The sequence below is a fragment of the Halyomorpha halys genome, unplaced genomic scaffold (genome assembly GCF_000696795.3).
Source record: "Halyomorpha halys isolate HHAL.00 unplaced genomic scaffold, Hhal_1.1 Scaffold1035.1, whole genome shotgun sequence".
Taxonomy (NCBI): Eukaryota; Metazoa; Arthropoda; class Insecta; order Hemiptera; family Pentatomidae; genus Halyomorpha; species Halyomorpha halys.
The window spans coordinates 390464-417123 of NW_027107491.1; the positions used below are offsets into that span (position 1 = coordinate 390464).

The 26660-nt window shown below is 27.4% G+C and overlaps 2 protein-coding genes across 8 annotated transcripts; one reads left to right on the forward strand and one right to left on the reverse strand.

The window, feature by feature from the left end:
* LOC106687986 (F-box only protein 5) lies at window positions 1–11334 on the reverse strand. The gene is made up of 4 exons (XM_014432230.3): window positions 10944–11334; window positions 7629–8516; window positions 4574–4711; window positions 1–782 (listed from the first exon to the last, which is right to left on the reverse strand). The coding sequence occupies exons 2-4, from the start codon at window positions 8514–8516 to the stop codon at window positions 537–539; spliced, it is 1272 nt and encodes a 423-aa protein (XP_014287716.1). The 5' UTR covers window positions 10944–11334; the 3' UTR covers window positions 1–536.
* Window positions 11335–11478: 144 nt separating this feature from the next.
* On the forward strand, window positions 11479–26528 carry LOC106687987 (tumor protein D54). 7 transcript variants are annotated; one of them, XM_014432236.3, is made up of 6 exons: window positions 11479–11684; window positions 15271–15380; window positions 16249–16397; window positions 18857–18916; window positions 21967–22129; window positions 25817–26528. In XM_014432236.3, the coding sequence occupies exons 1-6, from the start codon at window positions 11666–11668 to the stop codon at window positions 25949–25951; spliced, it is 636 nt and encodes a 211-aa protein (XP_014287722.1). In that variant the 5' UTR covers window positions 11479–11665; the 3' UTR covers window positions 25952–26528. The 7 variants fall into 7 exon arrangements, with proteins under 7 accessions (XP_014287722.1, XP_014287723.1, XP_014287718.1 ...); XM_014432237.3 differs by lacking the exon at window positions 11479–11684 and adding an exon at window positions 13950–14073; XM_014432232.3 differs by lacking the exon at window positions 11479–11684 and adding an exon at window positions 14080–14725.
* Window positions 26529–26660: the final 132 nt, after the last annotated feature.

Consider the following 26660-nt stretch of genomic DNA (forward strand, 5'->3'; position numbering starts at 1 on the left):
TAAAGGTTCAAATCTTTATTATTTATTATTCATTATATACAAACGTAAGTACAAAAGTATAAAAACATACATAGAAGACATAAAAACTTTATTATCACTTAAAACTAAAACACAATAAAATAAAATAGAGAGCAAATTTTTCATCAATCAGATATTGGCTGATTTGTACTTTTCGTCTTTCACCAATTCCGTTTTTTTTTTTTTTTTTTGTTTTAAATATATATATTTTTTTATCATACTGTGCATCTCAATTCATAAATACATAATTATATACAATTTTATTTAAATCTCAATATATTAAAATTTCATTTTAACAATAAACATCTTATTAATTACAAATGAGGACAACCACAATGTGATGGTGATGCACAGATATTAAAGTTTCAACAAAAAATGGTGAACTAGACACAAAAAAAGAAACACTGAGATAAAAATAGGAATACTTACATAACTAAGGCATGAGCACTTAAATTGTACTATTTAAGTAGAATAGTTGCAAGAGCAATTAATCAAACTTTTCCAAAGGAAAAATACTATCACAGTCTTCTAAGAAACCTCTTGCTTTCCTTACTTCCAATCCTCTTCGGCTTTTGTGGGCTGATTGGAGTAGATGTTGTACAGGGTCTATGGCCGTGGTATGGTGAACGGCAGGAACAACAGAATTCCATACCACAGCTTATTCGAGAACATCGGCCTAGCCTTGTTGATGGACTACATGTCGAGGGAAGTGAACAACTTGGGCACGCCATCAGTATTTCATCTTCTTTTAACTTGCTTGCCTCCTGTGAAAGATATGTTCACTTTAATAAGTCTACTATGGTTAAAATACTAGTTTATAAAAGAACCACTGTAGCTTAATGAGAAAGAACACGTGGTGGATACAGCTATTAACATTTAAAAGTTAGGTAAAATAAATAAATATTCTCGACTAAGTACAATAAATAAAATATTAAGCATTACTGGAGGAGGATAGTCACCCGGACTATCTTCCTCCAATCTACTTTATATGGTCAACTATCTTCTTCCAATATGAAGTATTATTATTGAACATTGTCTTTCGCAAATAGTTTTACATTAGATCCATTGCAATAAATTTGTTTACAATAAATTTTAGGTTAACTAGTAATTTTACTGGATTATGCAAAGTAAAACAGGCATAATTAAATATATACAAACAATTTTTTTATTACTTGCTTAACTATGTACTGGTATTGGCAGCTAGAACTAGCCAAACAATCGACCCCTGACAAATATTACAAGTTAGTGGGAACACTAATAATCTTTTTGTTAACACTCTTCAAATGAATTTACCCGGTTCACATGTGCTTCATTAGTTCCAGGGGTTGTGTTGGGAGAATTTCAAGGCTAGAAAACATCTGTTTAAAGATAAATTTATTTTCAGGCGAGCTAAAATCAATAAATATGAGCTAATTTAAGCACCTATCCCTCTGGGCACAATGAAGATTAAGACAAACCAAACCAAATTGTAGAGGCTTCAGTCATGAAAAATATAGTACCAGTCAGTGAGACGGAATGTTCCTCCAGATTGTTTAGGGAGATCATGGTCCCACCAATATGTTAACTAAAAGTTTCTAAGCTACCCTAACCAGGTGAGGAGTATTAAGATCAATTTTGTGGGACCGGCACAGAATAAATATTACCTGGGCCAGGTGAAAATAGAACCCAAACTAGTCAAGAGCTCTTTTCTTAATGCACTCAAGTCATTATGACTTCAATTATCTATCAACCAAAGATAGAACAAGTATGGCAATCTGTAAACAATTTTCTGTGATACCATTCATTAACTTTAGATGTCTGTATTAAAAAAAGTGGTATTGAAAACGTTTTTATTTTTATGTTCCCTAAATCTAAGTACCCTATCATTCTTCTTACCTACTGATGAACCAGTTAGAAGAATGAAGAAAGAACTTAAGTATGCAGTGGTTAATTCAGAATTGTGAGATAATTAAAGTATAAAAGAAAAAAATAAATAGTTGATTAATGGAAATTATTGCAGATGAAAAACCAAAATCTAATTACGAGAAGGCTATAATAAATAAAACTATTTATCGGTCAATAATAATAAAAACCAATAAACAAATGTAAAACATTATAAGCAAATAAATTCATGACAAAAGTAATTATGATGTTTGTTTAAATCTATATAGGTATAGATTTTTTTTTTTTATCTATTTGTATTTATTCTTGTTTTCTCATTATACATACAATGGGAAAACAGGAGTAAAAATATATAAAGTATGTATAATATATAAACAGGAGTAAAAAATAAATAAGTAAACATAAACTAAAAAAAAAAAATTGTGGCTAATAAAAACTGATAATATGGAAAACAAATAACTTAGGCACTCCAACAGATGAAAAAGGTAGAGTTTATGACAGATTATTTAAATTTCTGAGTAATCTAACATGTTGTGAAATATAAATACAAATTCTTTTGCATGTTTATGATTTAGACACAATAAAATAAATCAATGTACTATACCTCTAACAAGCTACAATTATTTTTCAACTTAAACAGCAATTTAAAAAGAAGAAATAGATAAACTAAGGTATCACAATGAAAAAATGTTATTGTTAGTAAGATAAAGAGTATAGTATCTACAGAACAACAAAACAAAGATAACGAACAATGCTCCTGTATGATGCCTGGCCTTCCTTATCTCAAAACATTCCCACACTACTGTCATAACTGACTCATACCTTTCACAGGCACCTTCCAAAATTAGAAGACTGAGGACTTTCTAAGGGGACAGGCACAACATAACCTGTAAGTAACTCTATTTTTTTTTTTTTTTTTTTAAATAATTTACATTAAAACCGGACAAATATTTTATCATAAGATATAATTAGGACTTAAAATAAGTAACTGGTAGGCAACAACTTAACATTTAAGCACAGTTAAAAAATAAAAGCAATATTCAAATCACAATTTGTTCGGTTACATTCCTGAGGGTGTGGTGTCTGACTAAGACGGGGTTGAAGATGGGAAATCCTATACTCATGTCATATCCTATATGTACTATCATTCCGCAAAAAAGTTTATGACAAGTTTTATTTGATTAAGTAAAAGATGAAAAGCATAAGTTAATATTTTTTTTTAATCTATTATATCTACATGTATTAGGTGTACTGTAAGTATAGAATAAAGTTTTTTTATTTATGTTTGTATTATATTTGTATTTAACATAACACATTGTTAACAATGTTTACTTAAGTAAACATAACTAAAGCTTTGATCATCAGAGCCTACCGTTTACCACATGCTATGCGTTATATTAAACAAACAAATCAAGAAATAAATTATACTACTAGAAATAAACATTATATTATATAATACAATTTTTAATGACTAATATGTGACTCAAATTGACAGAACTCTTGTAATTTATTTTAAAATAATATTGATCAAATATTGTTAAATTCTTTTACCGAGCAAGAAATATGATTTCATGCAATTTAACATTATTTACTGAATACTGACTGACTTTTACTTTCTAATAATACAGTAAATTTATCATCATTAATGTACCTTAATTAAAATATCTTTTTTTTATATGCAGTCAAAATATTACAAGTTAGTGGGAACACTAATAATCTTTTTGTTAACACTCTTCAAATGAATTTACCTTAATTAAAATATCTTTTTTTTATATGCAGTCAAAATAGGACATCTAACGATGAATTGAATGGCGTCTTCAATTTCTTCCGTGTCACGTTCATACATAATTAATATTCAAGGTGTTCAAAAGTTGGTGTCTTGCTTTCGCAGTCCACTTTACATCACTTTTGTAGCTGTTCCAATTAAAATAAATACTTATTACATTTTCCAAACGATGAAAATTTTTATAGAAGAAATTTATTCAATTTGTGTACCTTTTCTAAAAATATTTTAGTTAATTCCACACAAAACAATTTCCTAATTCGAACCGATTTCTGTTCCAATTCTGCAATTTTATAAACTTAAATACCCAATTAATTACTAATAATGGGGGGTTTACTTTGTAAGTAGAATGAAGATAATTTCTAAGTCAGGGAGATTTAACAAAAATCGATCTAAATATAATGATCATGGTGTACATTATTTTTACTAAAAATTTGACTAATTTAATTTCTTTTTTTTAAATCACAGGAAAACTAAACTATTTATTACACTCTTAATGCAATACTAACATAACTCAAAAATCTAAATATTGAGAAAATGGAATTCTTAAGATTTTTATTTTATATTATAGATCATTTGTACTCGAAAAAGTAAATGAAGAATACATCATTAGGAAGTTTAAATCAATAATAAATAAAATCTTTGAAATCCATTTAACCTATCTTTGAGTTATGATAGTATTGCATCGAAAATTTAATATGATTATAAAACAATTGACAACTCTATCTCTTAATATTAATACTATGAGAACAATCAATACTAAAAATTGTTCAAACTGGACGCACACCGATTTCATTTTAATTGACTTGATCAATCACGTTACTTCTATTACACGAAAGTATAAAATATAAATGAAAATATCTTTTAATATTTATATAATAATTCTCTTACCTTCTGAAACAAATGAAATCGTAATTTACTAGGGCTAACAGGTGGACTCAAGGGCTGCCTTAATTGTAATGGTGTACTGTGATTTCTATTAACATTATTCACCAAGGGTGTTGTGGAAAGTTTCTGCTTACCTCCGCTCTAAAATAAAAGTATAAGTTTAATTATTAGATCTACAGCCTTGAAGATTAAATAATTAACATAAATACAGATAGAACAAACAATCAGAAAAGAATGTTATTAAGTTGCATTTAAAAACAAGCAAACAAATAATTTACATAAAACATAAACATGCAATATTTACAACATTGTAGGCATTTTGGGTTAAATTTTCCTGATGCGAAAAAATATAGCCACTTATATTATTGGTATTTATTCAATTAAAACTGTAATAATTTTTGTCTAATGCCAACTTCTGACGTACTATATCAGAATAACCAATTTGTTTGAGTAACTTATTATCAATTTTAAGTGAACTTTTTGAATTTAAGTATCAATAATTTTTAGATATCAACATGTATCTATACATGTTGACCAATATCAAATATCTTTAACCACAAAGCGATAATTTTTTTTTTTATAGATATAGAAAGATAAGCAAACTTCTCCATAAGTTTTTTTAGTAAAGAAAATATATAATAAAATATTAAGATTGAAATGGAAATAAATGAGAAATTTGAAAAATATTCAAGTAATAGAAATAAAATTGCAAGACAAACAAAAAAAGTTCTGATTTGTTTCTCTAGCAAATCTGACCAGCGAAAATCAGGCTTGAAAGGTATAACAGTGTTCCCAATAGAGGTTTTTTAAGGTTTGAATTTTGTTTAGCATGATAAAAGTTAACTTGGAGAGAAAATAATAATAATAGAATAAAGCCCTGGTTATAAACCAGGTCCTTTCGAGTCTTCACTGAGGGTTTGGTATAATATCTATTGTTAAGTAAGCATTTTCTGTATTAGCTGATGGGTAGGATAAGTCCAATGTGGTCAGATAAACAGGCATTGAGCCTTTATATATACAGGCTGAAATTAGGGTATATGTTTAAGTAATGTTCCCAAATTTTTGGTAAATAATATAAATTTCTCAACAACTTTTTTCTTCTCCATTGGTCTTGTTTACTCAATTGGTGATTTAATTTCTATGAATATATACGCATAAAATCCCCTTCAAATTTTCATCATAATTTATTCATTTTATCTAAGACTTATCGAGCTACGTTACTTTCCTTATCACTTCATTTGACTGACTACAATATATCAAAACAATTACGTTATTTTATTATTCAACATTTTATTTTTACACACTATATTATGACAAAATTTAAACAATCCAGAAGTTCAACAAAAGTAAATGGTAAAATTGTTAAAAATAAATATAGTAAATGTAATTATTTATAGTGTAAATCACTTTACACGAGAAATAAAATTATCAATACACCTTAAAACCAATGATACAAAAAGCAAAATAAACAATGAAGATTCTATTCATTAGTTAGTTACTAAAGCATCGGAGGCTAGTACTATGTATAATTCAAAACAGAAAAGTGATTCACCCAAGTATAATTAATGAGGGATGAATACAGAACATTACAGTGATTAAATAATTGATTAAGTCGATAAATATGATAGATAGATGATAATATTGTCAGAGTAAAATGATTTATAATGAATATGAACTTTTTAATGAAGAGCAGAACAATGCCAATAATACATAGTCAGCAAACCATTTAAAATAAATTGTTTTGTATATTTATCATCTTCCAAGAATTAATTAAAGCATATGGTAAAAGGATGAAGGGCGGTCTTATGATACACAAACAAACCAATTTTAATGCTTCCAAATATCAGATTCAATTGGTTACACAATTTTTTATCTAAATTTTATTGTAATGGTAAAAGAAGCTTTAAGATCTTTTGCCAACAGAACCAGTTAGGCTGGCTGGTCTTGAATTTTGAAAGTGTCCCTGATATACAGTGAAAATTATATTATACAAATTTATAAGGTACAGGTAAAACAAAAAATAATTTATACAATTTAATTAGAAAGCAGACCCTTTTTTTCAGTGTTTAAATTGAAGTATTTCTTCTAAAATAATTAAATATCAATAAAGGGTATCATTTAATTGTTTCCTGAGAATGAAACTTTTTTAATCAACTTACGACAACGGTAGTTGCATATTTAGTAGAGATAATATACGGATTAGTAATAATGATGGAGATTTTAAACAAATTTATATTATTAACAGATGACTTGCACTCTTGGTAGAAGGGGTCCTTCTAAATATAATCAAGCCATGAAATAAAAATTTTTATCCAACCATCAACGAATTTCAATGCACTAATCACTGATATGCACAGAGGAATTACAGGAATTTAATGGTATAAAGCAATACATCGGATGAAAACAGAAAATATTTTTCCATCCTAACAAATTAGTAGCAAGTGCTCAGAGTTACTCCAAGTGCTTTACAGCCAACAATGAAGCATTTTAAAAAATTCACATTTTACCTCAAACTTTATCGCATTGAAGTTCTAATCGGGTAAGCAAGAACTCCTTTTTCACCTTGACAAAGATTTGAAGAAAATCATTATTAGAGTAGCAACTAATTGTTTATTTAGTATCTACATCTACTAAAAGTTGGTTTTTAAGAATAAGTATTAACAAATTTTGTTTTTATTCAGTGAAAATTCTGTTTCCAAAGCCAAACACTGGGAATGAAACAGCTTGCTATCCTCAAATACACAATATGGTAGTTCGCTGATTTTAGAACTCTTGGCGCATGCTAAATATGTATATATATTTACAATCCTTTAGAACCAAAATCGTTAAACTTCAATATTTTTTGTAATGAAAAGAAAACGTTTTGTACACTGTATGGAGTAACTAATATTCAATTATCAGAAATTAAATTATGGCAGTATGATTAGCAATAGCATTAGATTCAGGTTACTATATTATATAAGAACCTGAAAACATAAATAGTGAAAATTTGTTGATATGGAGCCCTGTACTTAATTAAAAATAAAATACTGGATATGAAGTATAATAGTGTACTTACACAATGTAGATTTTCCTTAAATTCTTTTCTTTTGGAAATATATTTCAGCCATCTATCTTTTGCTTTAGGATTACTTAAACAAATATTTTTCCAACTTTTTGAAACCATTGTTACATTTGATAAATCATTATCAGACAAATAACTGAGAATTCTTTCAATTACAGGATTATAGGTGGATTTTTCACCAAGTTGATAAAGAATATCTATTTTTTCAAACCCGGTCAAGAATTTTGGTCGATGAGTCTTCTTTTTTAAAGGAAATCTCTTTTTTCTAGGTGATGTATAAGATGCTTTAATTGGTGTTAAGGGAGTTTTGAATAATCTGTCAGCATAAATTTTTCTTAAAGGAGTAATAGGCTCTGAACAAATTGAGCTAGCATCCATAGACAAGTCTACAGTAATTTTTTTCGATACTTCACACATGTCTAAACTTTCTTCAGGTATAATATTCAACTGCGGTGAAGTTTCTACAACTGAAATATCCATGGGCTCAGTATATAGTGATGCATCCATTAAGAAATCAGAGTAAGAATCCATTTCCCCGATTGGTGGACTACCTAAATATTCTGAAGATTTTCCTTCCTGAGAACAATGTAATAACAACCTCTTACAATCTGTTTTTACTTTCAAAGCTGGAGTATACATAACCTCTCCTTCTCTTGAAACAAATTTGGTATCCTTAGAAACATCTGGAGTATCACCACCTGAATAATAATTACTGAATGTTCTGCTGACAGAGGCAGGGCTCACACTGTTGTATCCACTATCATTATTACATTTTCTTTTGGTTGAAAACTCTAAATCCCTTGGTTGACTCAAGGGAGTTGCCCATGTAAAGATTCCATCAGTTGGAGAACTGAATTCTACAGTGCTTTTTGAAGCCGCCATCTAGGAGAAAAAATAAAATGAATTATATCAAAAGAATGCGGTACTAAGAATAATGTACTATTTTATGTATTTTTATTACCTACATAGTCATTTATGATAAATGGAGGGCGGAGGGTTGGTTGTCTATAGGAAACCAAACAGGTAAACTTATTCTAACCAGAGTGAGGGGATCATGGATTTAAAAGGATGATCAAAATTCTTTCGACAATAAAAGGTAAAACAATTAAAAAATATTCCTAAGTTTGAAAAACTGCATTTTCCTTTATTATTTTGGGTTATGAAAACGTTTAAGGAGTAAGGACTCTCAAACAACAAAGGGACAGAGATGTAAACCCATGCCTCTGAATGTTCGAAAGGTTTGAGGCAAATACTACGGACAATCTACAGTCCATAAATGGTATGGAGTCTGAATAATATGTAAGAATACTGAATTAACAGGACTAACGGTATAAAGATGTTGTAGGGGTAATAAAAGTGGGACAGAGAGGAAATAAGGACAGCACTCCAAAATAAAAAATGAAATAAAAATAGGGGGAAAAAAAGACTGAGAAAAGAGAGAAGACATCACAAAGGAAGTAAAAGTCGTGTCATTGAAAGGAAAATGAAAGAATGCCAATTCCACTAGTTTGGTCATTGGTGTGCAGACCTGGAACCACGTACATGCAGTACCATGAGATAATTAGAAGACAGAGAAGAAAAACTATTGGCCATATAAAAAAAAATGCCCATACAAAGGAACGAATAAAAACCCTGTACTGAGGCTGGGACTCCATGCTGAAAGGTACTGAGGTATCTGCAAGAAGAGTCAAAGTTTTTAATGCCCTTCCAATTTATGGTTCGTCAATTAGTCTAATCATATTTCAAAATAACACTCTACGATGTTAAGTAGACATAATTAGAAACTCACAATAACAATAATTTATCTAGAATAACAAAGCTGAATTAATGATCTTACAATTATGTCTTCCTAGTTGATAAATTATAAATATATTGCAACAAACTGAATAATAAAATCTTGTATATGTCAAGATATGATCATATCGGAGAATCAAGAAAGAGGACTTATCAATGAGTTTGCAATGCCGATCCAATCTAGGAGTAATTGGAGATCATTTCCAAAAATTGGGTGGAAACAATACTGTGATGTGAAAGTAAAATTCCCTATATAATGTGGTATTAGGAAAAAAATAAATAAAATGATCCAGCCATAGCTCAAACTTAGTTAATGGAAGAAATACTTGAAGGATCATTGATTCTTTACTATACAATAATAGAGAGAAACATGAGTAGTCGACACCAGGTTTTATTAATAATTGTCAGAGTTTTAACTACCTAATGTCAGGTACTAAATTTTATAGGGCCTAGAAAAAATAAGCCAAACCACAGCTCCCATAAAAAAAAACAAAAAAAACAAACTAATAATGAAAACATAAGGGTATAATTATAATCCAGGTTAGGTACATGTCAAAGTATATGAAAATTATTTCTAAAAAACGAAACCAAATGCCAACTCGCATTACAAATTCAAGACCTAACATAAAAAATGAAGCTAGAAACTCATTTATAAAAGCAAAGGTGATGAATATAGCTTATTTAATTCATACTGAATTTATGACACTATAGCAAACCAAATTTATATTATAATTTACTGTCACGCTTATGTACAAATTCTAGTTTGCTAAAATATTTTATGTTTGTAGTGAAACAATGAAAATACTTCAAGAATTGTAAACAGATCTGAAAAAGCATCTACACCATTTATAACAAAAACATACTTTTAGCCATATCCCTTTAATCATGGTTGCTATATTTGTAGGTTTCTGATAATTATCACATAATAAAAGGAAATAAATATCTTTGACATAATCTAGGAAAATGATTTTGTAAACAAAATATTAATGATTTCATTATATCTGGTCAAAAGTCTCCGTAATTATGTGAATATGTATTATATTTTGATAAATAAAAACAATTTTAAAAGTTAAAAAAATAATTAAAGCAGCAGCGCCTAAGATTTTTTCTTTTGTCTCAATACCTCAATGGCCTGATTACTCTATTCATGTTAGTAAGAGATACTTTACAGAATGGATGTAATATTTAGAGCTAGTTACGTAATTCAGTTGAAAGGAAATAATATCCAATAATAAAACCATTTAGCAAAAATGAATAGTAAAATTACTTCTTAGAGTACATAGTACCTAACATTGACTATATGACAGGCTTATATTACTTATAATTGAGTAAACAAAAGTTTCCCACAGTCTCTTCTTTCACACAATGGGTGCCTTGTGTTAGAAGTAATTTATTTTGCATTTAATTTCATAATGAAGAACATAATATAACAATGCCACATTACAAAGCATATTTCAAACAATGAAAAGATTCATACAATGGAAAAACATATCATAGCTCAAAAATAAAGCTTACCTTTGATACAGCTTCAATATTTCCCAGGATCTATTTAATAGCACGTAAAAATGAAAAAAATCTGTGAATTCCTTAAAGAAAGAAATCTATTCTTATAAGTTTATTAACATTTTGAATTAAGACAAGTACAAGACTTCTGACACCTGTTCTATTCCTTCCAAAATAAACGAATTGCCGGCTACCCGAATTTCCCTTCCCACACATAAGAAAGAAATCCAATACTACATTTCTATTTTTCGCTACTGAAAATCCATCCGATTCGGAAAATAGCTCTTGTTTATTGTATAAACACACAAATATTCAAACACAACGGACTCTAAAAGCTTCCCACATTTTTGGGCCAATAAGATCTTGAGATTAGTTTATTTTGAAGTTTTGCCGTTTTTCAATGCTAACATGATATTTCGATTTATTAATTCATTTATTTTATAGATGACATTAAAAACGAATTCAATAGCACCATCATGATGTTTTTATTAAATATCTATATATTTTTTTATAGTTTTACATGCGCTTAATAGAGTATTAGATGAGAACAATAATACATTTTTGTGATATGTCAAATCCAGATCATTGTTGTGTTGTCACGTTGAAGTACACTGCTGAATGGCAAAATAATCTGTTTTTCTTAACTTGGTGTTTTTTTATTTCCTATAGAGGAATTGGAGAGAATTTAAGAGACAGCCAAAAGTTTTTAATTTATTTTTATATTAAGCTTTACAATGAGCGAGCTTTCACCAGGTTAGTGTGTTATTAATAATTTTACGTATTTGCCGGCAGGATTTAACCTGCTAAAACTTTTATCTAACATAATGATACCATGTTTATTGATTGTCATATTAATTGTAACTAATTCGCTTTTTTTTCACTTAATGTAGTGGTTATAAGAGTCAATGTGTTGTAGATTCTTAATGCTCTGCCAGTGTTCAGATCCAAGTTTTTGAAGTTTAATAATTTAAATTATCTCAAACAGTTATTCAGCAATTGATTAGAAAGAATCTTGTTAGATAACACCATAAATGCATAGAAAATTAGTGTTTTCAATGGTTTTTGACCTTGGATTCTTTATTGTTGCTATTGATTAAAGTTGTATGGTTATTTTTGGCTGATCTCTAGGATATTTGTTTTTGAATTGAATGGTATGTGTTCTCTCTATTGTCTCTGATGTTGTAATTTCAAAATTTTAGGTAATTTTATGGATTTCAAGTTTTCAAATGATATTCCAATATATTTTATTTTCTATTAATTTGATTAAATCAACTGACTATAGAATGTAGAAGCAAAATTTTGTGATAACTTCCTAATTCTAAAATATTGTGTAGGTGTTGCACTTGCCTAATACCGCTCCCTCCTGTTAAAAGTGTATATTTTATGAATACTTATAACTTGGCCTATTTTGCTTCTTTTTTATTTTTTAAATCATTCTAGTAATCTGAGAAGGTCAATTGGTAGTTGAATATGTTTTCTATTTCAGTCCTTAACTAATTAAAAATTCAATTTATATATAATTTTATCATCAGTTAATTATCATTATCGAGAAAATAATAGTTTGAATTGCACAACATTATAAGAATTCTGTTAAGGGTCAACGGTCAACACATTGATTTTTATTTTTTAATCTTTTGTTGTATTTTTAATTTACTAATTATTAAAATTAATTTACATATTTTTATCATTACATACAAGTAACATTATAACTGCTGCCTTTCTTAAGATTATTGATAAACTTTGAGAAATTGCCATCTGTATCAAATATAAATGGTCAAGTGGTTAATTGTTAGTTATCTTAAGTAATTCGATAAAATTGAATTTTATTTGATCATTAAATGAAGTATCTCTACCTCATTTAAGCTGAGTTAATTTAGAATAGAAAGTATTGAATTTTTTCATTATTTATCATTGCATATAAACTTTCAGAAAGTATTAATTCAGATCTTGATTTTACATAAGGATTGGTTTTTAATTCACTATTATTACCTATAAATTTTATTTATGTAACTTAAAGAAATCTAATGTAACCATTTTTAATGATGTTCCGTTTTAATAGTATTTTTAAATGGAATTTATTTTACTATCCAATTTAAACATTCTTATTTATTCAAGTGCTGAATTTAATACGTATGTTTAAAATTTATTCATTCCAATTATTTTCTCAAAATTTTTATAGAGTTACAATTGACTATTAAATGTATATGGACAGGTTATTTTTTAAATTATTTTTATTTTTTAATTTATTTATTTATATAAACATTCAAGATACACAATTTGAGCTATATAATTCCTGGATTTAATTCACATGCTTGTAAGGAATTATTCATACGAATTATATTCTTAAAATATTTATATGTGTAGTTCAAATTTATGATTAAATAAATTTATATAAGTATATTTATTTAAAAATCAAGTCAAATGCTATATGTGTTAATATGATGTATTTAATTATAGGTTTAATGATTTTTGTGGTTAGATAAAAATATATTCGACATTCAACATTTAGAACTACAAAATAAATCTACTTTTAACATCTCGTTAAAAAGATTGGCACTTTTAATTTTATCTGATAGGTTTAAAAATAAATTGCCTTGATCCCAAGTACTTTTGATTGATTTATGAACTACATAAATTATTTTAATGCTTATATACATTAGTCAGGGTGTTTACTTAGTTTAAAAATGTTGGATTTCTAAATGGTGTTCTAGTTATATCTGTTCCTATGATGTAGGACAAGGTACTGTTATGTTCCATTTACCATAAGCTTTAGTACTTTTTTTACTATGAATATTTTCCCCTTTTTTTAGTAATTCCTGTCATTTTAATTGTTTTTTATTTTTTTATTGTATTTTTCTGTTTCTTCTTTAAACATTATATTATAAAAACAATTTATTGCCTCTTCATTCTTCAATAACAATGCTAATTCTTATTGTGGTTATTATTGAAAAAATTTGTTTTTTCTTTCCTATTGATATTAGATTAACTAAAAAGGAAAGAAAAAGAAAGAACAGATGATGGGCATGACCAAATAAAATAAAAACTATAGCCTGTGGGTGGGGGTAGAGACCTTTCTCCAGCTCTACACCTCAGCAAATCTGCTCTCAACTGTAGCAGTTACTTTTCTCCTTCAACATGGAGGGTACAGTTCTCCTACATCTTTTTTAAACACATTTTCTCATTTAAAAAAAAAATTTTTTCCAAGTGCTGTGACCTATTTGTTGTTCAATATGACCTCCAAAACTTTTCTTAGTGTTTAATTTTTTTTTTCTTAAAGAATGGAATTACTAATTATTTAGGCAATTTTGTTTTCTTAAATTTAATAAGTTATCTGTCAAAGATTCTCTTGTGTTTAAAAATTTCTAATTGAAATGGTTGTAATTTCCACTGTTTCATCAAAAGAATTGTTGTAAACAATATGTCCAATGCTCTAGAGGTCAATATTAGATTAAATGAAGACGACATAGAAGATTTTACTTCACTTGAATATGAAGAAGATTGCTTCTATGCTTTAGTCTCCAAATCTGAAACTCCTAGTTTTGATATAGAAGAGAGTGACTGGGATGAAGAGAATGGCTCAATGTTTGTTCTCGTTGATGAAGAAGAGTTTGATCCTCCTCCATTAGATTTACCGGAGCAGTGTACTGTTGAAACTGAATTTTATAGCAAAAAACTTGGAAAGAATAAATTTATTAAAGCCGTCCGTGTAAAATTTCAAGATTTATCCAAACCTTATCTTGCAAAAATTACAAGCCAAAAAAATTATACAAAATTCTTACAACTGGTGAATGGAGGTTGGTTCATGTGTTTTCCAATAATTTCTTAAAATTAAAGTTGATAATTCTTTTATTTAATATAAACTTAGCTTATCCATATGTTTATCTGATAGTTAATGTTACTTATTGAAGGGGAATTTATGACATTAATTAATTATTTCATTAATAATTATTTCACATTTTCCATTCACAGATAAATTTTTCCACTTAATGTAAAAAAAATCTCACTATATAAACTTCATCATTGAAGTATTGTAGTAGTCACTGATAAACATCATAATATTTAATTTAAAATTTTATATATTGTTCTAAATTTGTTTCAAACTTCACTTATTCTTCAAAAAAGTAATCTTAGCTTAAGCACCATAATGTTCCTGTGTTTGCATATGTACTTCAATACTACTCACAATTTATACTGAAATGCTAATTAAAATTGGTTGGCTGATTGTCAAGCACTGATATAATATTTTAATAAATTTATGATTAATTTTAGATATGTAATTACCTTAAATAACAATTCGTATTAATGTAATTATTCATGCATTGGTAATGTTTGTTTATAGAAAAACCACATGGTGATATGTCCCCAGATTCAGGTATCAACGAGCTTGCTGGCTTGAGCCCCGAAGAACAGGAAAGACAAAAAAAAGAATGGGCAGATGAACTCGCAAAAGTTAGTATGTTCTTCGAAAATTGCATTGTGTTTTATTTTGTTTTTGTCAGATTAGATTGTGTTTCAAACTGTTTGTTAATTTCTACTAATATTTCCAGTTTTTATCTGTTATTGTTTCTGTTACCTTTTTTTTTTCTATATTTTTATTTGCTTATACTCTCTGGTTGTATAAGTATTTATCTTCATTCCATCAAGCTTGTTCGTTGGAACTTTGGCTTTTAATTTTTACTGTGTTTAGGTCTTCTGGTTGAAATAAGTCCTTATAGATAAAGGTATTTATTTAAGTAAATTAAATCCACTTATATCTCACATTTTCGGAACCTAATCACATTTATTACCTCTGATAATTTATGGCAAATTGTTATTGAAACTCCTCTCACAGTATACTGTGATTTAATTTATTTAAGTTTTTTTATCAATGACTGAAAAACATACATGCTGGGAAATCTGTCATTTTTTGGTGAGTGCATTTAACTAAATTTGATAGGATATTTTTAATCGTAACAAATTAAACCAAAACAAACATAATTTTAATAAAAATTCATTATGTGGATTCCATATAATTGACTTGTCCAGTGTTAACCTCTATTTTAAAATTTATTTAATAAAAAACATCAAATTGTCTGTTACATGTTATCAGGATTGTTATACATCTTATTGGTTGTAAAAAGTATGCTGTTTCTGCATTTCAAAATAAGTATATTTATTATTATCTCAGCTAGTTTTAACATGCTAACGGTTCACTGGAATAAATTAGTCTAGTCATAGTTTATTTGTTGAAAACAACTTTATTAAGAAATAGAGTAAGTCCATTTATTACCATTTGTGAAAATGCATTGATTACATAAATTTAAATGTTTTGTTGTAGGTCGAAGAAGAAATACAAACATTGAGACATGTTCTTGCTTCAAAAGTAAAAGTATCCCATGAGCTGAAGCGCAAGCTTGGGTTCAGCGTTTGGCGAGAATTCCAAGACGATATGAGCCAAGGAATTAAAAATGTGAAGGAATCTAATGTGTCAGTATTATTAGTTAATACAATTTTAAGTTAATTTTTTCATTATTAAGTTAAGGCATATGTTAGCTCATTGGAATTCTTATTTGAATCTCCGTTAGTATATGAATTTTTTCTTATCAGAAAATTGATAGTGGAGTCATTCCAACTCCATAAAAAAATAGCTGTTTCTAGTTATGGTGTTGTTCTCATTTTTTTAGTATGTGGTTGGAATATACTGTACTTAAGAAACAGACATTAATATTGATATTGATTCAAATATAAGCCATAAAGTTTGATTTTAGCTGATGCTTCCCACTTTAGCGACTGGGAACGATTGCTAACTGTGGGCAACTCTTTGAGCACCTAACCTATAACAGTTTCAAGTACTTTAAACCACCATTTTAGCCATAAATTTAATGTTATAGCAAGGGCAGAAATATGTACAGTGCTGGAGGTGCAATTTAATTTGATTAATAGCTCAGTATTATAACATCAATAATAAGGCTGTAGAATGTTTGTATAAAATATTGACCATAGACTTTGATTTTTTTTATCAAGGAATAACATGTATTATGTTGGTTAACAAACTACATGTCGTAGTCAGCACATTAAAATATAGTTTAAAAAATCATATTTTTCTATTTCATTTGTTTTATTAATTTAACCAGAAGCACTCACAATCAGACAAAATTGAGTACTAAGTACAAATCTAGGTCTCAGAGAAATAAAAAGGCCCAATTATTTGAAATGGAAAGTTAATAGTAAAACATAAAACTTTAAGTCCTGGTTTGATCCCTTGAAAAGTATCCATATTAAAAAAAAAAAAAAATTGTATTTCTTTGTTCGAACTTGAGTATTTATCTAAGTTGAAAATTACAGTAATTTTTAAACATACAACATTTTGAACTTAAAGCGGTAGTATAGTTTTTTATAAAAGAAAAAAAATGGTTTTATTTTATACTAATGAATTAGTAAAAATTACTTTGTAATATTTTATATTACCAATAAAAATTACTAGTGTACCCCTGTGAGAACTCTCACATTAAGTATGTTCCCTTCTCTTTAAATCATTTGAAATATAAACTATACGATATCATGCTCATTCGCATAAACAATATATTATCATGGCATTACATTCAAGACACAAAATTGGTAAATCTGCATACATTATAACGACTATCTTTAGGTTAAAGTTTACGTAATAAATATTTACATTGCCCCACTGTTAAATATTACTTCAATTTAACATTAAGAATCAGCTACCCATAAACTTAAATAAAACCTTGTTGTTACCCTTCTGGGTTATACTTAATGTTGAGTGGTGACCTGGCTGCTAAATGTAATTTTGATCAAGTACTGCACTCACGGGCCTATAGTGCGATATTTATATATAACAGTTGAACATATCTCCAGAAATGACTGTCTTGATTTCTGAAGTGAGTACAGTTAGTACTGATAAATAAATTGACAGTTATCAAGTTATATTTCTAACTAATTAGCGTATTTCATCTGTACCTGGTTCTTATCAGTGTTTGTTTTTCATTTTAAATTCTTAAGAATGGTGTTAATTCTCAATTTTTGTATGCTATGTGCATTTAAGTATGTAATTATGTTTCCCTTCACTAATGATCTGATTGACCTGTAAAAATGTGTCTTTTTTTTTTTGTTTTGTTTTTAATTAAAAAAAAAATTTAAACAATAGTTAGTTAGTTATTGTTGAAACCAAACTAAACTAAAATTTTAACATATTATAAATCTGAAATTAAATGCTTAATATTTAATTTCATATTGTTAGTTATATTCATTGGTTTGGTGTCTTTTCTGTTCTTCATTTAATTTTTTTATTTTGTATTATGTATTAATTTAAAAAATAAACAACATTGCTTCGAGATTTTCCCTGAAGTTCAGATTCAATTTTATATAATCTGGGGCTTTCAAGAAAGTTACTAATTATAATTAATTTTGAATTCGTTATGAAGCCGTGTTACTTTAGCCTTCTTATATCTGAAGCATCACAAGTTCAAATTTAGACTGGATAAAATACAATTTATTTTGTCACAACTCTAGAGTAAATTGTGACCTTCCACTCTAGCTGGAATAGGTTGGTAGATCTGAAGAATAACCCTTCCTTTCTGCCCTAGTTAATGTACTTGAGGAGATTAAACTCCAAATTAATTTACAAACTTCCAAAATCTATTGCTAAGCAAGTTAGCTGTTTTACCAATATTAAATTTATTTTTATTCTTTTTGAATTGATCTATCAACAAGAATAGAAAAACTTTATTTACGTTTTAATTGGTAAGATTGTTAACAACACTTAATCAATAATGTGCTAATTATCATTTTTATTAATTGCTTTATTTACTATATTATTCATTCTTTCTTTCTTCCTTTTTTTTTTTTTTTTTTATAATTTATGTTTTCATTTTCTTTATTTTTTGTAAATAAATTATTTTTATTTTTTTTTTAATTGGTGGTAGTTACCAGGTTGTGGAAGAAAAGGTTGGTCAGATTGGGAAGGCAGTTAGTGAAGCACCTATGTAAGTTTTATCCTCAGTGGGATATCAATTCTACTTATTTATTCTGCCTGTTCATTTATAGCATGTGGTATATAGAGGGACAGTATTTTTATTGATGACTATTGGCTACTGTTACTGGTTTTACTTCTTTATTCATTTCAGCTATGTAGGGTGCTTTCCATTTTGAGTGCTGCAGGAAATTTTTTTTTAATTACTAGTGTTTTCAATCAAGTTGTATAATTTTGTTTTGTTAAACATTAACATAAAAGTCCTGCAATATTTTATATATGAGATGTTTACTTATTGATTTTATTTTAAGTAGTTTCTTAGGATGAGGGGGGGAAGGGGTAGAGGAGGAGTATAATTCAGCCTATGAAGTTAGAACAGGTTTGAGGTAGGGAGATAAATTCTCGCCATTACTGTTTAACTTAGCCCTGGAAAAAGTAATTTGAAGAACATTTTCATATCTTTTTCATGATTACTTCTTTTAAGTAAATTAATAATTTTATTATATTTGTAATTTTCTATTTTCATGCTTATATTTCTTGTAGCACTCATGGTTCATTTAATTCTGAACATAATTATGTGGTTTTCTTTCATTTCTTATGTCACCTGCTTTGCTTTTACCATTTTTAGTGTTAATATTTTTTCTTTTCAACATAGTTTCAAATGCTTGGGTGGGTTGATGCGGTGTACTTCTATATAGTGAGGTATGTGTGATTTAAAAATTAAGGTGAAAATTAACTTGCTATAATAGTTTTAGTTTGAAGTGGAGGTTAACATTGTCATCCATTTTGAAATCTTAACGATAAGACATAATTCTGGTTAAGAGAAAATATTTTTGAGAATAATCTTGAGTTTGAGTTTTCCAATTATATGTATCATCCATTAGGCTGTCAGGATATATTTATCTATATATAAAAGAGAATGATTCAAATCCTGATACAATAAACTTTTAAAATACTGGACCAATTTATATGCGGTGTATTTAGTGACAAAATGTTCCATGTCACCGGGAGAAGGTTCAAAGCTACTGAAATCCCTGATTTCTCTGGTAAAAAAAATTTATGAACAAAATTTAACATTTTTGGTGGATTGGTCAGCAAGTATAAATTTGTTCACAGTTATATATGGTAATCAATTTGTCTCTTTCTGAAAAATGAGAAAATCATAATGCTGATTCCATTAAATGATTTTATATTTACAAAAAATTGTAAAAACCTAATGAGGCATAAAAAGTAAAGTAGACCAACGAATTTTGGTTTTGTATTATCTGAAACCCTTATATACCATTTTTCAAAGAAATTAAATACTTTTCAACTTGATTTTTATTTGTTGAATTAGATCGAATCTATGCTATTTGGTGTGGTGTATATGGCCCTTAACCTCTCCCAAGATTTGTGTAGATTGGTTGAATCGTGTTGAATTTATTGATTTTTCAAAAGAAATCATAGGCAAAAATTTTGAGCCAACAAATTTTATTATCAAATTTATTCGAAAATTCATATTTAAAGTTTTTTTTGAGGTGCTAAAAACAGAAATCAAATTTGTTTCACTCCTACAAAAAATGTTCCCTCTCATATTAAAGAACAGTGAGGTTATCATATAAGAACTATTCATATTTTGTATTATATATATATATAACAATATGATAGATAATCAAATTATCTAAACAAAGAGAAAAAAAATCATCTAAATCGGAACAATATTAACAATGATACAGCAAATTTAGGTTCTGTTTTTATTTTCAATGCATTCTCAAAAGGTTACGATAGTAACCGAATTCTCTTCTTATCGCCTAATCTAGATATATTAAAGGGAATGGTTCGAATAAATGGTTTGTCCACAATAAACTTTTGAAATACTGGAATTTTTTTTTTTATGATGTTATTTGAATGGTGATATTCCCTGCAAAACAAAACAAAAAAAAAATTCATTGAATTCAGAAAACTATTTGAGAAGTTACAGCCTATTGAACCTTTATCCATACTTTTTAAAAAGTTGTAGAATTTAAGCAGGTTCGCTTTGAATTTTATTTATTTTTCATTCTAACATGAAATCTGTACGCGAACGAACATTCTAAATGATCATTTTAATGATAGTTAACTGCCTACTTAGATTGTTATTGGATTAATATTAAGAATGAGAGATGAAGCAGTTTTTTGGAAACCCGTGAGTAAAGAGTATAGAGACACCAGATATTTTATTTACCGCTATGAACTAAATATGTATAATTACCAATTAATCCAATGTTTAAATAAAAATAATAAAACTTGAAGAAGTTTGTCGGGGGGGGGGGGTGCGGTCAGTAAAGAACAACATAAATAACCATATTTATTTATGGTTTTGTTTATTTATGTTGTTCTTTGCTGACCGCACCCCCCGACAAACTTCTTCAAGCATTAATCTACGGTCAACTATCTACACCTCATTAAAAATAATAAAAAGAAGATGGTCCATCCGGATGCGGTCAAAAAGAAACTCAAATTTTATTAAAAAAACAATGTGAAATTTTGGTCTTTATAAATAGTTTTTTATTTTGTTCAAGTTGCTTTTTGTCCATACCCAGACCATCCTTTTATTAATCATACACAATCAGCAATCTTCCATTAAATCTAATGTTTAATTATTTTAAATAATAATGTTTTGAAAACTTTCAATTGTGTTCAATTATTCTATATTCATCCTCAAATCTAACAACAGAGAAGCATTGAAGGGTCTAGTATTTGTATATAGTAATAATTAATCAAATTAAAAGTTATGAACACTGTTTTTATTTAATTGGTCATAACTGCATTTTACTTTATTGCTTGATGTTTTCATTTTTGCATGTACTCATGTGACAACAACTAACATATATTACCTCAAAATAGCAGTAATTCTATGTTACTAAAAAAAACTAACACATATGGGTTTATCAGTGGGTCCTGTTGGTAAATAAGTGTTATTTATTATTAGGTAATAATCATTTAATAATGTATGGATTAGACTGGAAGTATTTATTATTTTTTATTGGGTAGTTGATTATTATTATTAAAAATTAAAATATTTTGTTTTTGCATGTTTTCTAGATACCAGAAAACTGAGTCTGTGATCAAAGCGACAACAGAAAAAACATCCTCTATTCTAGGTGGACTAGGATCTGGAATCTCAAGTAAAATCGGTCAGCTAAAAAATTCGGAATCTTTCCGCTCATTCGAGGAACGAGTAGGAAGTGCTTATGAAAACGTAAAGGTTTGTTATATAATATATGTTTGGTGTAAGTTTCATGTATGGTATTAATTATAAAAATCAAATATTAAAACATTTTACAAATGACACCATCTACATCACTAAAGAATGAAGAATAACAATTATCTGAATTTTCGCATGTAGGCTCTAGTTCTGTCATAATTATTTCAGAACCTAAGCTTACTTAACTTAGTTATTCATTCTAAGGGGTCTTCTTTTTCTCAAAATTCAATTTAGTTCAGAAGTTAAATGTACTTTTGTTAAATAGATTGAGATTAGGATTTTTTAAATTTCATGCCTATTTTTATGAACAGATTTATATTTCAATCTCTCTTAAAATTGTAAGAACGAGATTCATTATCTCATCAAAACTTCATTATTAACATGTGAGGAAATTTTAAGTTATAGGACAACCAAAAACAATTTTATATAAATTGAAATTACTGCTCCAAGTTAATACGTTTTATAGTTCGTTTGTTTTCCCTTTGAGAAGTTTAACATTTTTGTCCGTTACTTTTTTAAATAATTGGCTGGTGAAAGGAGGGGAACAATTAACCTCAATACATCTGTTTTCCCCATTAATCATCAACTTTTTGTTAAGTTCCATTAAGTTTCCTTTATTTGAAAAAAATTCTAGTAAGTTCATTCCTGTTACTGTATACTGCATTAGTGTACGTACAGGCAACTTCCATGCTTCAAGAACCTCTGGTTTTAAGTGTTTTAGCAGAATATTATAATTACACAGTCCTCATTATGAAATCATGAAGCACAACTTAATTAATTGGAATTAATGTTATTTCTGATTAAATCCATTTCTTATTTAAGTTCAGTAGTGTAACTGTTGATTTTTTTATTTTTTTACAGAAATTAAGAAGAAGAACTGTTTCAACATATACATTTTGAATTTCCAGATGTGATTTTATCAATTACAATACCTCTCGTCAGCAATTTTATATGATACAAATAAATTTATAAATTTGATGGTTTAATTTTTTTTTCAATAAGTATTTCTCAAATGATATTAAAATATTTCTTTTATCGAATAAAATTATCAAAGACAGTAGAATTTGATTTCATAAATTGTACAAATAATATTTTTAATTGCAGTTATATTAAAATATTTTTTTTATTGAATAAAATTATAATAGGAATTTGATTTCATAAATTGTACAAATAATATATTTAATTCCAATTACTTTACTTATACTACTTCTGAATTCTTGTTCAATAAAAATTAACAAAAATATAGGAATTAAAGAATTTAAAATGAAGACAGACGTATTCAATGTTTCTGAGTTCTTGATAATGAGAGATTAATGTATGCATGATTTTTTTTTCATATCTGTTTGCTGGCTGGCCACCCTGCACTTTGTTAAAATAATTAAAATATTGATATCTTTGGAAATCCTATGCTACTGAATGACTTTTGTTTTTCTACCAAAACAAACTGTTTTTTCTTATAAAAACAGACGGTTTACAACATGTTAAATTTATTAATCATAAAAAAAAATTGTTTGTATGATTTTTTTTCTAATTTTTAATATGAGGTTGGAATTGGATTTCATCATTCAAATTAATTTTTTTTATTGTTTCCTATTCATTTTCATTTATGGCTTTTTTCAGATTTCTCCTTTTTAAAAAATTAAATTCAATTTTTCTGGAGATTTCATTGCATCAAAATCCAGTCCCTGATTATTGTAGATTCACTTATTTTTGTATCTGTCATTAATATAATTTTTTTTAAAGATACTAATTATTATATTTTAATTTGTTTTTAAAAGATTCATTGAAGATTATTTTAGGTATGTTTAATACAATAATCTAATTTGATTGACTATCCCTCTATAAATTACTTCAAAAGTTTTTTTTATCATTAGAATCACCTTATAAATTAACTAACTTAACCATCATTAGGAAATTTAACATTAAAATATCGTATTTGTTCATTTATGAGTTGGCCTCCCTATATTCTTGAAAAGACTTGAAGTTTGGTCAAACTCAAATTTTTCTAGATCTACTTCCAACATTTGTTTAACCCTCATGGGGGAAAATTTCAGAAAAAAATCTTGAGCTATAATAAAGTATCATTTCTGAAGATTATACTTAATTAACATCTCCATTTTTGAGATTTATGATTTTACATTTAAAAATTATATAAAATAAATTAACCAATCCCTTTTTTAGATTGAAGAAAGTAATTAGATGCATAACTGCAGTCACGACAGTCTATTTAAAACAATAATTATCTTAGATTTTTGAATTATTCAGTTGAATAACTATGTTGTATCTTTTAATTTTGTGATTTATCTAATCCTATTTTTCCAGGAGCTTATGTTAATTACCTATTTTTAAAATTGATATATTTTTAGAAAGGAATTGTGAACCTCATTTCATTTATTCAATGATGTTACGGATTTAATGTCCTCATCTTCTACCATAAAATATTGCATACAACATTATAAAATATCATTCACATATAAAAATCTATCAACCTAGCTGGTGAGAATGAAACTGGCATTATTCAGTATATATATTGCAAGACATTAAATATTTTGTAAAAATGCTTAATTTATTACTTATTAAATAATTTGTGTAAAGTATACATACATCCTTGAGAATGTTTACAAGTCTTTCAATTTTTCACTTATAATGAAAAGTGACTGATCCTACTGGTCTAATTATTCAGTACAATGATATAATTTATGTTAAATAGGATGATATTAGTAATATAATAATAATAAAGGCCTAACGAACCCGAAGGATCACTCTCTACTTACATTCGCCTAGTGACACCCGTCCAAATCCAAATCTACGCAATTTATTAACAAAAAAAACTTATTTATTTATAAAAATATAACTAAGAAAAAGCCATAACCCATTTTAATTTTTACACATTACCTTCTTTCAATTATACAATCAGTCATCTATTCATGATTATAAAAACATCTTATTACTTTTTATGTCTTCATGAAAACAATTGTTTCAGACTACTTGATGTAAAAATTAAAATTCCTATAATTTCAAAACTTGAAATACATCTTCAGGAAATTGGACAAAATTAAGAATTCTTTTTTTAAAACATGACCATAAAATTTGGGGTGCATAATCATTAAAAAATAAAGTAAATTCAAAACCAACAAAAATAAACCAAATTTTCTACAAAATTAAATCGCAAAGAATGTATGGATGAAGTTTTCTAGGTGAGATTTCTCAAAACTATGAGAACTAATCATAATTTTTTTTTAATCGAGAGTTAAAAATTCAATAATTTATTATGACCATTAAAAAATTGCAATTATATAATTAATGAGGTTTTTGGTCCTTTCTTAGTTATGTTCTTAGAAAAAAGTAATTGTTGTCCCAATAGTCATTTGTTAATATCTTTTTAACATAAACTATATAATTGTATTAAATAATTGTTTCATAGTGTCAATGCTATTTTATAATGTTGTGCATGATACTTAGTGTTAGAGGACTTAAAAGTGGGCACATAAGTCCAAAATGTTGTCAAATAAATGAAATGAAGTTAAAAAAGATTTAACGCATACTTATTAAAAATATAATAATTTTAAAAATTTACATATCCTTTTCAAAAAAGTTTGAATTTGTAATATTAAAAATCTTGATTACCTTTTTCCGAGTATGTTTATTGCAAGTTTTCAATGTTTTGTGTTTTAATTTTGTGTGCAGACTAAAGTATCTACGTCTCGTTCAAGTTCTATGCAGAGCTTTGACGATGCGCTGAGAGATGTTGAAAGAGATATGGACAGAAAGTTGAAGAGTCCCGTTACAACCCCGACTATCAATGAAGAACGCCCGTCTTAAAATTAACATTCTTTTCTATTGTTTCTCTATGATGTTTCCATCCAGATACTTTCATGCTACTGTCACTAAATTGGCATGCCTTCCTGCATGTATAAATTTTGCAAACATGTAAAATTTATAAGTTTGTAAATCACTTAATGATTTCTGCTTGTTTCATTGTTTTTGTCTTTTTTTTTTTTTCCTGCTTTTTGTGTGTTATACACAACTTTTAGTGAGCTCTAAAATCTGTTTATTGAAAATAAATAAAAGGCTGATCAGTGACTAATATTAATAATCACTGATTAATTGAAATAATTTTAAGTCAATTTGGGCTTACATGGCTATGTTTATTATCTGAGCTATATAATGTTATTATATTTTGTATAAGATATAAAAGTATTCTATCTAGTTTCATAATTACATTGGCGTCGTTGGTATGTAATAAGATATTTTTCTTTGTTAAAAATTTATTTTAGTCCTAATTATTTTTATTTACAAAATATTTATTATCTCTATTGAAACATGATTGCACTTTAATGCATGCAATATTTTGGTGTATAAGTGTATTTATCTACTGCAATATAAAAATATAACATTATTATTTTATTTTTTACAGTTACCCTTAAAATCATTTATCCACAAAGTAAGGTTTGTTTAAATGGAATCGATACCAATAAATAGTGTTCTTCATCTAAATCGGAATATTGAAATCAGTTAATAGCATTTATTT

Bases quoted from the DNA above. Each gene is read 5' to 3' on its own strand.
- LOC106687986 (XM_014432230.3), bottom strand. From the start codon at position 8,516: ATGGCGGCTTCAAAAAGCACTGTAGAATTCAGTTCTCCAACTGATGGA. The intron at 4,712-7,628 runs GTAAGTACACTA...CTTTTATTTTAG, and splicing joins TTAAGGAAAATCTACATTGT to AGCGGAGGTAAGCAGAAACT. The intron at 783-4,573 runs GTAAGAGAATTA...TATCTTTCACAG, and splicing joins GATTTCATTTGTTTCAGAAG to GAGGCAAGCAAGTTAAAAGA.
- LOC106687987 (XM_014432232.3), top strand. From the start codon at position 14,350: ATGTCCAATGCTCTAGAGGTCAATATTAGATTAAATGAAGACGACATA. The intron at 14,726-15,270 runs GTTGGTTCATGT...GTTTGTTTATAG, and splicing joins CTTACAACTGGTGAATGGAG to AAAAACCACATGGTGATATG. The intron at 22,130-25,816 runs GTTTGTTATATA...TTTTGTGTGCAG, and splicing joins GTGCTTATGAAAACGTAAAG to ACTAAAGTATCTACGTCTCG.